The sequence below is a fragment of the Melospiza georgiana genome, chromosome 7 (genome assembly GCF_028018845.1).
Source record: "Melospiza georgiana isolate bMelGeo1 chromosome 7, bMelGeo1.pri, whole genome shotgun sequence".
Classification (NCBI taxonomy): domain Eukaryota; kingdom Metazoa; phylum Chordata; class Aves; order Passeriformes; family Passerellidae; genus Melospiza; species Melospiza georgiana.
The window spans coordinates 630,856-644,132 of record NC_080436.1 but is presented as its reverse complement, the minus strand read 5'-3'; the positions used below and the strand labels follow the sequence as shown (position 1 = coordinate 644,132).

The 13,277-nt window shown below is 46.0% G+C and overlaps 1 protein-coding gene across 4 annotated transcripts; it reads left to right on the top strand.

The window, feature by feature from the left end:
• Positions 1 to 230: 230 nt before the first annotated feature.
• POFUT2 (protein O-fucosyltransferase 2) lies at positions 231 to 12,845 on the top strand. Of its 4 annotated transcripts, XM_058027984.1 has the most exons (11): positions 231 to 754; positions 869 to 1,184; positions 1,814 to 2,064; positions 3,087 to 3,231; positions 3,525 to 3,635; positions 5,781 to 5,847; positions 7,280 to 7,405; positions 7,963 to 8,143; positions 8,389 to 8,512; positions 8,805 to 8,923; positions 11,393 to 12,845. In XM_058027984.1, exons 1-11 carry the CDS (start codon positions 262 to 264, stop codon positions 11,596 to 11,598), a joined length of 2,139 nt encoding a protein of 712 aa, XP_057883967.1. In that variant the 5' UTR covers positions 231 to 261; the 3' UTR covers positions 11,599 to 12,845. The 4 variants fall into 4 exon arrangements, with proteins under 4 accessions (XP_057883967.1, XP_057883969.1, XP_057883970.1 ...); XM_058027986.1 differs by lacking the exon at positions 11,393 to 12,845 and having other exon boundaries at positions 8,805 to 8,975; XM_058027987.1 differs by lacking the exons at positions 1,814 to 2,064; positions 3,087 to 3,231; positions 3,525 to 3,635; ... (4 more) ...; positions 8,805 to 8,923; positions 11,393 to 12,845 and having other exon boundaries at positions 231 to 600; positions 686 to 754; positions 869 to 1,052.
• Positions 12,846 to 13,277: the final 432 nt, after the last annotated feature.

Below are 13,277 nucleotides of genomic sequence, written 5' to 3'. Positions count from 1 at the left end.
ACGGCGTGCAGGGGAAAAGTGGGCGGGACTAGGCGGCAGCAGACCGATAGGGGCGGGAAGACGGGTGGGAGCAGCGTTGCGGCGGGTCCGTGGGCGTGGTCTAAGTGGGCGGGGATTCAGTTGGGCGGGCATACTAACGGCTGGCCAGAAGGGTGGGCGGGGTTCTTGCATAGGGCGTGGTCTTGGTTGCGGGCAGGACCTCAGGAGGGAGGCGCACTGTGGTGGGCGGGGGGTCGGTCGGGTGGCGGTAGCGGCGCTGCCATGAGCGTGGCGCTGCGAAATGCGCAGCGCGCCGTACCCGTGCGCCGGGCCTCGCTCCGCCGCGCCGTATGTGCCTTGCGCTCCGCCCTGGGCGCCTCCCGCTTCGACGTAGGGCTAGTCTGCGCCAGCAACGCGTTGATGCAGAGACTGAACGGCATCTACCGACATTGCCTGGAGCCCACCGACGTCCTCTCTTTCCCGTTCCACCAAGTGGAGGCGGGGGAGCTGCCGCGGCCGTGTTGCCGCGGCGAGTACAACCTGGGGGACATCTTCCTGGGGGTGGAATACATCCACCAGCAGTGCCGCGAAACCGGGGAGGATTTTGACGATGTCCTGACGGTGAGCCCGGCTCGGGCCTGGCGAGCGGTGGGGCGGGCATGCGGCTCGGTCAGTAACACATGTTGTGCTCCCGCCCCCCGCGCAGGTGACGGCGGCCCACGGATTGTGCCACCTGCTCGGCTACCGGCACGACACGAAACCCGAGTGGGAGCAGGTGCGGGATGCGCTGGGGCCGGGGAGGGTGTGTGGGGTCCGGCATGGGGTGGACCGGAGGCCCCGGTGACGGGAACCGGGGTTGGCCCGGTGCTGACCGCCGCTGTTCCCGCAGATGTACCAGAAGGAAGTGCAAATCCTGGAGGAGTTGAACCGCCTCACGGGCTCCCGCTTGCGGCCCCTCACCGCCGGCCTCTTCTGAGAGACGGAGAGGGGCAGAGGCTCCTTCGGCGCCGCCCCGGACGTGTCGTGGGGATGGCGGCGCTGGGGCCTGGCGGCCGCTGTGCCCTCACGCTGCCGCTGCTGCTTGGCCTGGCCGCGCTCGCCCTCCCGCCGTCGCTCGCCGCCGCCTCTGAGCCGCCGCCCGCCGCCCTCCGCGCTGGCCACGCCGCCTCCTCGCTGCCCGCCGCCGCTGCCGCCTCGCGCACCAGGTGAGCAGCGCCGGCCCCACCGCGTCCGACCCGGGCCGGTCCTGCCCCTCGAGATCTCCCCCGCCGCGCGATGTCTCCGCCGTGTCTCGGCCCTCAGCTGGTAGAGGGCCTCCTTCGCCTACTGGTGCTTTTTTGGGTTGTTTTTGGAAGGTGACATCTCAGCTGTCCGAGAGCTTTGGTCTGTAGAATATCCTGTGTTGTAACGAACCCCACAGGGATTATCTAGCTCCCACATGCATTCTTTTCCTCTACTTCTCTGGACCGCGCCCTCCTGCCTTTGTGTCCAGCTTACAAGAGTTTGCCTGGGTTATATGCCTGTGGTTTCACCATTTTCACCACGCACTCCATGTTACCCTTTGGATGAGCAAGATTCTTTGCTCGTTGACCCTCTGCAAGAAAGGCTCCTTTCATGTGCCATCTCGCTAGGAGACCCTAGTGGCCACTCCAGCCCCTGAGGCACACACTGCTCTGACTTCCCATACTTCTTCCCCTTCCAAGTACCACAAATTCAAAAAGAGGAACAACTTTCTTCCCAACAGTTTCATCACAGGATTGTAGGGTAAAAAAGAAAAACGTGTAATGGCCTCAATGTGCTCCCAGAAAAAATGGTATTCCTTTGTTCTCCCCAGATACCTTTTGTATGATGTAAACCCCCCTGAAGGGTTCAACCTTCGCAGAGATGTCTATGTTCGCATTGCTTCCCTTCTAAAGACCCTGCGGAAAAGTGAAAACTGGGCGTTGGTTCTGCCTCCCTGGGGACGTCTTTATCATTGGCAGAGCGCCGATATCCTCCAGGTTCGGATCGCTTGGTCCGAGTTCTTTGATATCCCGAGTCTCAACAAGAACATCCCTGTCATCGAATATGAGCAGTTCCTTGCAGGTGGGGTATGGGATCATGCAATCTACAATTAATTAAATATTTGATATGGTGTCTTAAGAGGTTTGTCCTTATAGGGGCTTTCATGTAAAAAAAAAATCGTAGAGGTGGCAAGAGGAGGGATGGGAAGAAGTTTTGCTGAGCTACACAACCACTGGCATGGAATAACGCAATTACTTGGCAGCTTGTTTGATGTAGCACTGCTGCCCCCTTGACTTCTGGGACCCTTGAAGATAGACAATTAGTACCTGTGGTTAAATTCACCTGTGGTATTTCCGTGTGGTTTTGACCATAATGACAAGACCATAAGGAGAGAGGCAGCTTGTTAGAATACAGACAAGTCACCTTTTTCCTGGATATGGTGGTTGGACAGTAAAAGTTGTGAAGCAGGTTCTTCCCTTAACTTACTTTTTCATCGTTGATATTGCGTATACTTGAAATATCCCTTGCTCTTTGTGTCTAAGAGGAAGGCTTTCCATAAGAAAGTGAAGTTGGTTCCTTTAGGATTTAATGCCATGTTGAGCTAATCACCAGATTTTCAATTGGTGAACACTGCACACTAACATGTTCAGCAAAGGAAATAAAGGCCACCAAATGTCACACTGCTGCAAAGAGCTCTGAAGGGAAAGCTGTTCCCTGCCTGACAAGAAAATGCTTGTAGAGACCCTGAACTTTAGGAGAAGAAGGGCTTGTACTTGGCATTTTTCTTGGAGGCACTCCTCCTGTGGCAGCTGCTTACAGCACTGAAAATCTGTGTGTTTTAACCACGTGACAGTGATTCTGTTGCATTTGGCACATTAAATCACACAGAGCTGGGTGGGATAGCAGGTGATCACATTGCCTGACCCTTTTAGCTTTTCTAGCTCTCACAGAACTTCCCTTCCTTCTTTATAATGAAAACGGAGAAGAGAGAGTAGTGTAATATTAGCATTTCTAGCAGATTTTTAACTGCAACTGATCCTTGTTCATACCTTTACGGTGTGGGTTTTAATGCTTACAAATCCTTTGCTTTGCCTTCTGTTCAGAGTCAGGTGGGCCCTTTATTGAACAGGTTTATGTGCTACAAGGCTATGCAGAAGGATGGAAAGAAGGAACATGGGAAGAAAAAATAGATGAAAAACCATGCATTGATCAGCTGATGTACTCCAGAGACAAACATGGCTACTACAGGTAACATCGAGCATTCCTTCTGGTCTTTACAGTTGTATTCAGAGAGATATTTCCCTACTATAGATATCTGGGTGCTTGGAGTTCACTTTGTTTTTAAAAAGCCCGTGAATAGTAAAACATTGTACTTGTATGAGAAGATCTAATTCTATAAAGTTGTTTCTACACTGAAAAGCAGTGTAAAGGAGGTGGCTGGTTTATTTGTATCATATGTAGTTTTTTAGGATGTTTTGTTTTATATCTGGCATTAATTTAAAATACAAGCCTGTGAACCAATCCTCTGTGTTCCCATTTAGGGGCTGGTTCTGGGGTTATGAGGAAACACGAGGCCTAAAGGCCTCTTGCTTGTCTGTCCAAGGATCTGCCTCTATTGTGGCTCCCATCCTTCTGAAGAACACTTCAGCACAGTGAGTTGCCTTGTATAACTACGTATTGTTGTATAATTGTTGTACAACCCCGTTGCTAGGTGGCAAGAGCAGGTGGAATTTAAAGGGTTGTCCACTGTTGAGATACTTCACCACTGAATTATTGTACTCTGTTAAAATAATAAAAAAGAAATTTACAGTGCAAGAAACACTTAACTGTAAGTTTAGTTAAAGATTGCAGTGCTCAAACCTAGGAGCAGATAGCCTTGAGCTCCTTTATATTCCTTCTCAGGCAGCCTTTGTGACTCATACCTCCAAGGTATCATCAAATAATCCCGTAGATCATGCAGTGTAAGAGATGCTAAACCATCAGCTGTTCCATATTCTACTCCACGGCACATGTAATTTTACATCTCTGGCACATTCCCCCTCAGCAGTCTCCTCTGCAGTCCTGGAAGAGCCCTGGCTCCATTAGTTGCTCGCCGTGTGAAAGCCATTCCATGCCTTTGGTTGTCACCACTGCCAATCTCCAAACCTTATGGAACCAGTTCAGCAGGATCCTGCACTGTGTGTGGGTAAACCTGTGACATTGCAGTACAAATGGCATGTTCTGTCAAGTGCTCTCTTCTTTTTCTGCTAATTCTTGAGACACAGGTTCCTTATTTTAACCTCTGAGTGTTGCCTTGATGTTGGCACCAAACTGTCCTCATTCCTGACCATCAAGACCTTTAGTTATTAGATGAAGCCAGGTTTTGTTGGTTTTTTTTTTACTACACTCACTCCTGCTTTAGAATTCATCCGCCACTTTATTGGCCAGTGATCAGACTTCTCTAATTCTTCATAGTTGGCCTTAGCTGCTCTGAGGAATTTAAAATAATTAAGCTGTGTCACCTACTTTCATGCCCTTCTGTACGTTGTTTAGGAATATGGTGAAGAGACCTTCCACTTGTGACCTCCATCTGCAATGAGAGCCATGCATTTATCCCTGTCTCTATACTTTTTTTTTTAATCCATGCAAGAACCTTTCTGTACCATGTTTTAAGAAAACCTTTAATGAAGGCTGTCAGGAAATCTTGTTAGGCAATGTTCAGTGAGATGTCCCTTATCTTCATGTGTGCTAGTGTCTTCAAACTACTATGGTTGTTCAGAGCTCTTATCTCCCATATTGCTCTTCTGGCTGGGCAACCAGTTGTGTGGCCCTAGGACTGGATTTTTACCCCTCAAGTGTGGTCACTTCAAGGCAACTTTTTGATGCATTTCAATTAGTACCCTCAATCACCTCCAATCATCCCGTTAGATGTAGTGCTGCTTCTTCACCAGCACAGTCTTGTCTGTTTCCAGGTGATTTAGGGCTTTCCGTACAGCTGATGATCAGCAGTGGTAATCCAAAGTTGATTGGTTATTTGCTTCCTCTCTTTTTAGTACAAGGAGATGCCGATAATGATCTTGATCCCTTTTAGCAGAAGCATTTTTCTGTGTGTTTTCTTATCAGTGTGCTCACAAACTAAATCTACATCTCTTATGCTCTGGAATACTTGAAGCTCTCAAAATCTCTTCTCTTAGAATTTTCATAGTGCAGTTATGTTTCCAGTACGCAATCCTGAACTGTGTTTATTTGTGAGAAGGGCAAGCTGCTGTCTACTACCACACATTTTGGTAATGTCTCTGTGTTCTTTGATCTGTTGTTTTACTGTAGGACGTTTTATTCTACATGTGGAAAACACCTTCTCTGGGTTTGTTTTCATGATCTTCTGCTTGCTCCCAGAGGCTGTTGTGTGCTCTGAGGCCGAGCATTATCACACAGGTCACTTGTCCCCTTTGGATTACTCTCCCTGTTAGAAATCTGATTTCTCGTATAGCAACTGTTACAAAGACTGTGAGGGGTGGTTAATGCTTGTTAGTGTTTAACTTTCAGAGTCAAGATATGATTTATTAGGGAAGAGAGCAGGCACAGGGAGTGACATGGTTCCCTTCTCTCCCTAGCAGACTGTGGGTCACAATTTGCCTTGTAGAGAACTAGCATTTGCCTCCTAGGAGCCTCATTCCCAGGAGCCTGTCCCTTATTCCCCATGTTCCTTTAGCAAACAGACTATATTCTGTGCTTTATCTTAGCAAATGTGTAAAGAAACGTCATAATGTAAGTTCTATTCCTAAGGGAACTGCACTCAGTTTTACAATTTTCAATAGGTCAGTGATGTTAGACAGAGCTGAAAACCTTCTTCATGACCACTACGGAGGGAAAGATTATTGGAATGTGAGTATTTTACAGATAGCTTCTCTAGACTTTTTCCATGGCTCTGCTAAAAATTCAGTTACCAATGCGTGCTTCAGTTTTGCCTTGGGTTTCTTGTCTTGAAAGTCACTTGTGCCTTCTGTTTCAGCAATGTGTGCTAACATGGTTTCAGGCTGCTGTGGATTAATGTGACACAGGAATTTGCCCTGCTGTCTTGTGCCTAAAGGCCTAGTGCTGCAGGTCATGGTGATTAAAAGGGCTTCCCCTATATAACATATCTACAATCAGAAGAGAGCAGTTTCTTATCTAGTCAACCTCAAGATTAGTCTTTTCAAAAGAATTCTGTAAAGTGCTCGTTGCTGCCCCAAATCCCTCCCCACTGGCTTCAAAGGCAAAATTCCCATGGGTTTCAAGGCAAAGGTCTATGGTAAATAATTCCTTTCATAAAAGTTTTAAGAAAATGTTGAAGTTCAGACACAGGAAAATGGAACATGCCATGGAGTGCTTGATATAGTTGAAATTCCTAAGAAAAACTGACTGACTGTCATGATACTACAAAACAAATTACACGGACCTCAGTCTTGTAAATATCGGGCTATTCACTTGAGATATGGCATGTTTCCAGAAGTAGACCAAACACTAGTTTGCTACCCAAGAATTATTCATTGAGAGTGACCTCTCAAAGAAAGAAATGCAACTATATTTGAGTATGACTTGTCCTGTAAAAGGAGACATGAAATCCACATGGGTCTATAGCACACATTTCTTAGCAGTGGCACTTTAAACATTGCCCCAGTGGTTTTGCCTGATGTCCAAACAAAAATTTTCTCACTGCAGCATGGGCCCAGGGCCTCTTCTCTTTTTTCCATGTTCCTCTGAGAAGCATCTCTCCCTTCTCTGTTTCTTTGCAGACAAAAAGGGAAAAATTGAGATTTCTGTAATTCTTTTGCCTGTTAATAAAAAGGCCACTTGTGGCTGTGTGCAGGGGTAACTGCATCACCGAATCTTAGAGATTATTACTCACAGGTTAAGGAAATAATTCCTTTTTCGTCATTTTCCCACTGAATTTCCTAGGCGTGTCTGTGGCTAGATACATAATATTTTTAAAGCAGGTTTTATTCTTAAAGGTGTTTAGCACACTAAAGTGTTTGCCCAGCTTTTGTTTCCAGAAGTGAGGTATATTGCTAGGGTGTTTAATTTGGTGTATCATGTATTCTGTTGTGTAAATAACTGCAGTGTCCTCCCTATACCTGTGTATTGCAGGGGCAGGTGAGTAGGCTGGTTATAAATATGGTGATAATTAGAAATAAACTATTAAAGCTTGGATAAAATCGTTGCTTAGAGTACTGCAGAAGTAACTGTATCCTGAAAGTGCTGTGTATGTGAAACTGTCTCCACCTACTCATTTTTAGCTCTCCTTTTTTTGACTCAGTGTCTGCTCTTATTCCAACAGACCCGTCGGAGCATGGTGTTTGCTAAACACCTCCGTGTGGTGGGAGACAAGTTTAGGAAGAAATACCTTCAATCCACTGATGAGGCAGACAGGACTCAGTACAAGGAGGACTGGACACAGATGAACGTAAAATCCTTAATAGTCTGTTTCCCATAACAAATATTTTATTTGTGTATTCCTGGTTGTGTGCTGTAGGACATATTGGAAGGTACAGGTGAGCAACACCCTTCTGTTCACATCAAGGTGAATACACATGTTCCTCATGCACCTTCTTCTCCCCATGTGATACAAGCTAACAGAGTCTGTCGAGGTGTGCCTGACTGGTTCTGCAGGCCAGATCTTTGTTGCCCTCATTTCAGTAAAGGAAACTTGAATTTCTTCCTGTTTTCAACACTATGTGTGGGTGTAACGTTCAGCTGCAACCTGCCAGTTGAGGATTTATTTGATAAAGGAGAGGAAGTTTTTCTTACAAAGATTTGGCACTCCAGTTTCTCTTGCATGATGGTGGCCAACCAAGATTTAAATGTTGCAACAAGTGTCCCAAGCTACTTCCAGTCCATGCTTGAAACTTTCTGTCTGCAACTAGAGAGATTCTGTGTGTTATACAGAGATGATTGCATTCTGGTTTTACAGTGTGAACAGTGATACTCTCAAGTTTTAAAGTTTCAATCTTTCTCTCGTAGGTTAAGACAGGCACAGCTCTAGGTGGCCCATACCTTGGGGTTCATCTCAGAAGGAGAGACTTCGTTTGGGGTCACAGAGAAGATGTGCCTTCCCTGCAAGGAGCAGTAAAGAAAATCCATAGCCTATTGGAGTCGCTTAAACTTGAAAGAGTTTTTGTAGCCACTGATGCTGTTGAGGAAGGTAGGCAGATCACAGTTACTTGAGGATTGGTAACTTCAGAGGAGTGCAGCAATTACCACTGGCTCCTCTCCCTCCCTGCAATGCTGTGAATTTCGGCAACTGAATTTGTAAAACTTGTTGGTAGATTTTGGTGTCACTTGCTCTGTAACTGTTCACCCGGGATTTTCTTAAACAAACACATTGTGTGACAGCAGTGAGTTGCTGTTCATAATGCAGAGATAAATTCATATCCTTCCTTTTTTAAGAGATTGAACTGCTCAAGAAACTGCTGCCTGAGATGGTGAGGTTTGAACCCTCTCTGGAGGAGCTGAAACTCTATAAGGATGGGGGCTTAGCTGTGATTGACCAGTGGATTTGCGCACATGCAAGGTAGCAAACCTGACTTTTATTCAGCCAAAGCTTATTATTCAGCACTGTCACAAAACTGAATATGATTTTTGTCCCAAGGTTGTTTACAAATAGTGTAAGACATTATATAGTCAATGATATAATTGAGATGTGTATAGTAGATGTATAATGGTTATATTGTGTGTGTATATACAATAATTTTATTATCATATCATTTCACTGAACAGTGAAGTTCATTGAACTGAAATCTAATTACTTGCAATTTAAAAACTTGCCCTCCCCTCACAAACCCTCTTTTGATTTTTTTCCACAGATATTTTATAGGCACCTCAGTTTCAACATTTTCCTTCCGAATCCATGAGGAAAGGGAGATCTTGGGATTTGATCCAAAAACAACTTACAACCGATTTTGTGGTGAAACAGAGAAAAACTGTGAGCAGCCAGCTCACTGGAAAATTGTATATTAAACACAGAGAAACACAAAGGTTTTGATACTGTTAGAGTTCAAATTTTTGAGGAAAAATCATGGGGAATTACCTGCTTTGGATCGATGTATGACCCAGTCTTGTATTCTCAGTTCCCGCTCCCCATCCAGCTGTGGGTATGACATGGGGTAGCTGTACTGCTCGGTGTCTCTGGACCTCACAGCTTTTCTATGTGGCTGCTGCACCTGGGTCCCCAGTATGTTCTGTGCTTGCTGCCATATGGTCCCACATGCACCAAATGGGTTACTACAGACAACAGGGGCCTCTTGGCTGCAGAGCTGTGATGGGAAGCAGCAAAGCGATGCCCAGGATGTGGCAGTTCAACCCAGCCTCGCCTGCTGGAGCATTTCTTACCTGTCCATGGTTCTCTCTGTGGGTCTGTGGTCATTTTTTAACTGCAGGGCTGGGGTTCCTGGCCATGTCACCAGGAGTGCTCACCCTGGGAGCGCTAGTCTCAACCCAGGGAGGAATTAAAAGTGGGGGGATCTGCTTCCACTCTAAGGGCCTGCAGGCCCCATCTCTTGGACATTCATCTTTCATGTTGAAGGCATATTGCCTGGCGAAGAAAGAGACTGGTACCTGATGGAGCAGGGCCAATATTCCATTTTCCGGAAGCAGCTCTCTCCTCTGCCTGCCGCAGCAGGGGAGCATGGGTGTGTTCAGCACTGCTACTGGAAGGGGAGCAAAGCTCGTGGCCCTCTTAGGAGGGTCCTGGTTGCTTCAGGGCCTTGCTTTTCCACTGGTTTGTGTCCACAAAGGAAAGACATGCAGAAGGCAGAACCATCACCACAGCCCTGTACTCAGGAGTCCATCAGCCTTCTCCACAGTGAAGGTGGTTAAACCCTTCAACTACTCTGCAAAACTCAGCACCACTGCAAAGGAGAGCAGCAGTTTATCCACAGGGGGCTTCTGACACATTGCCCATTATGCGTCTGGAGGAATCCAAGTGCTTATTTTGTGTCTTTACCAGTGTGGCCAAAGCCACACACACAGAGCCATAACAAATTTTCACACTGTACCAATAAAAACTAATAACATTATTTCTTAGGCAACTGTTGGGGATAAAACTCAATGCAAGGAAAAAATTCAAATATATAAAACCAGGATGCTGGTGCACACTGATACAATGTTTCTGCTTTTGAGCTCAGTCTTCCCTTCTTGTGTGAGCTCCCTTTAATTTTGTCATGTTTGCATTTTTGTCATCTATTTTTAGCTAAATAATACTGATAGTCAGTCATACAGTGCCCAGGATTCATCTCTTAAGTCAGCCCTGCTGCTCAGGTCTCAGCACATCAGGGTGTAGCCCTTGGTGTTGGTCTTCCCAATCACTGCAAAGTTTCAAGTGTGTATTTAATGTCCCCTTGCTATTGGCTGGTGTCCAGCAGTGCCCCTTCATCACTATTGAGTCCCTTTCTGGTGGCCCAGGTTAGCTTATGCTTCTAACACTCTCTGGATTCACGGGACTGGGGATTCCAGCCTGCACCACAGAGGATTTTTCAGGGACATCCCTTGAGCCCCAAATCCGTGTGAGTCCAAAGCAAAAATCCCTGGGAACTGAAGGCAACAGGATGCTTCTTGAGAATTTTGAAGTATTCAATGTGTCCTAAATGTTAGGTTTGAATGAATGCCAGTTGTCCAGGATTGTGTGTTTGGAGTTGCTGGTTAAGGGATGGCCAGGTCTGGATTTGGATTTGTAGGCACCGAGAGTTCCTTGTGTCAGGTTTAGGTTTGGATATGTGGGACTTGTTGGAGAAAAGAAGGAAATGGAAATGCGCATTTTTGTTCTTGGAGAAATTATCAGGATGGGAGAAAAGAGGGTGTGGAACTGCTGGGAGCTCCTGGAGTGAGGGAGAGGATCCAAGGATGGGAAGCAAAAGCTGTGAAACAAAGCCCGAAAAGGGGCGGGCAGTGTGGGCACCATGGGGGAAAGAGGGAAAGAATCCCTGCTCCTGGAATCCAGCAGGGGGCAGGGGAGGATCATTTTCCATCCAGTGGCTCTTGGTGGAATCCTAATAATGAAGGTCAAAGAAAATGGTTCATTTGTTACTAGGTTTGGAATGAAAGGTGCCATTCCGGAGGGGAATATTTACCTATTAAAATTCTGTTGGATAAAGGAAGAGAGGGAGGAAGTAGCTGGGGGATGAACAGGTGGCTTTCTGGTGGATACAGGGAAAGACATAGGAAGGGGGTTTTATGTAAAATGCACCTCACAGGTACCATCAGGAAAAGCCAAAACTGCCCTTTTTTCCAAGCTCTGATATTCCAGAGGAGTAAACAGTGGTTAGCACATCTATTCCTGTGTTCCTTGTATGCCTAGTGCTTTGTTGGGAAGAGATAATATTAGGAAATGAACAAATCCAGGGATGTAATTCCTGATAGTAAAGCCCTGCAAGCCCAGGTTTTCATATTCTTCCAGCACACAAAGGCAACAGAGGGAATCCTGGAGGAAGTGGAAAATGCTGTCACTCCATTGATGGAACTCCTGGGACACTGAAAGCAGCAGAAGCTGTAAGAACAAACTTGGAACCAGACTCCAGCTGGGTAAGGCAGACACTGTTGAGGAGGATGAAACAGCAAAGCTTTATAAATATGATTGCCTGGCAAAAGATTTTGAGAATATAGAAACTATAAGTGAGATTGAAATGAAAGCAAGTTTTGAGATCCCATAGTTACTGAACAACTGGGAAACAATGGTGTGGCCAGCTGAAGGTAATCCCCTCTTGATGAAACAAGACCCTCTGCTTGCAGACAGCTCCAAGGGTCAGAGCAGACCCTACCAGCTTGGCAGAAGGGATCCAAAGAGGAGATTTTAGGGTTTAAAATGTAACACAGTATGGTGATGTAGTGATTCTTATAGGCTGTACGGAAATGCTATAGGATTTGTATGTTGTACTAGATTGGTTAGAGAGAATCAGAATATTCAACACAGAAGATGATTTATTGTATTGTAACAGGAACTTTGCTCACTTCTTCTTCTTCTTCCCTTTCTTACTCACTTCTTACTTTCTCACTCACTCACCTACTTGCTTTCCATTTACCTTCTTATGTTTTTACGTTCTTACTTCTCATCCTCTCTACCCCTCTCTTCTCTCGGGCCTGCTCCGAGCTGCGGCTGGCAGCTCCCAGCAGGGCCCTGTACCACGCCCTTTGCAATAAACTGATAGTTCCACGACCTGGCTGCAGAGATCTCTCGTCTCCATCCGTCCCGACTGTGTGTGACTCCTGGCACTCCTACAAGACACCAAATCCTTTGGAATTAGAACTGGGCAGGGGTGAGAAGAATTAATAGCTAAATTTGTACCCCCATGGATTCCTGAGCAGGATCCCAGCAGGGAAGACTGGAGGGATACTCCACAAGAAAGTCCAAACTGGGAACTGTTCCCAGATGGGAGCAGCAAGCCTTGGAATTGCCTGAAGGGAAGAAAGAGGGATCCTTTGAGCTCAAGGATCAGCTGTTGAACGTGGTGATGTTATCAGATGATTCCTCAGGAATGTTTAGTTCCCAAGCCAAGTCAATCTGCTGCCTTGTGAAGCTCAGAAATCTTGGAAGAACCCAACTAATGTAGGGAATGGACTGGCAGATTAGACTGCTGGGGAATGGTAGGGAAATCATCCTAACAGAGGGCCTCCTTTTGTACTGGAATGGTGCAAAAATTATCCAAAAGAACAGGAGTCAAATGGGATTTACAGATTCCTTGGAGACCACAATCCAGTGGGAAGGCTGAGAAAAGGGAACAAAGCCTGCAAATGAGCCAAATCTGTGGGACACCTCAAATTACTAGAAACACTGTTTCTAGAATGCACCCATGTAATTCCTTAAAGGTATGGCTCAGTTAAGGAGCAATACCAATAAAGCCCACAGATGAAAAGCCTGTTGTTAGCTTTTTTTTTCCCCTTTAAAAACCTCAACTATCAACTATCTAAAGAATGGTTTAGTAATTCAGGTGAGTTCAGCCTGCCACATTCTGTTGAAAAAGGATCAACTAAATCTATGCTCTAAGATAAAAAGAGCAGTTCAATGTATGAAGGAGGGTGCAACACACAGTATCATTTTCCCATTGAACCTTGGCAACAGGAAAAGCTTCTCTCTGCCCCAGGAGCTGCAAGGAATTTGGGCCAGTAAATGACATCTGAGAATCACCATAAATTCAGAGGCAGAAAGAGAAGATCTACCATTAAAAGGTAGAAAAATGTTGCAGTGTGAGGTAATACCCTGTTTTCAGCCATCCCAGTCCCTTTCCCAGATGTGCCAATACTTTCTCCTGAGAATCACCATAAATTCAGAGGCAGAAAGAGAAGAT

Coding starts and splice junctions, on each gene's coding strand:
- POFUT2 (XM_058027984.1), top strand. CDS start 262: ATGAGCGTGGCGCTGCGAAATGCGCAGCGCGCCGTACCCGTGCGCCGG. Junction 2,065..3,086: donor ATATGAGCAGTTCCTTGCAG/GTGGGGTATGGG, acceptor CCTTCTGTTCAG/AGTCAGGTGGGCCCTTTATT. Junction 8,513..8,804: donor TGGATTTGCGCACATGCAAG/GTAGCAAACCTG, acceptor TTTTTTCCACAG/ATATTTTATAGGCACCTCAG.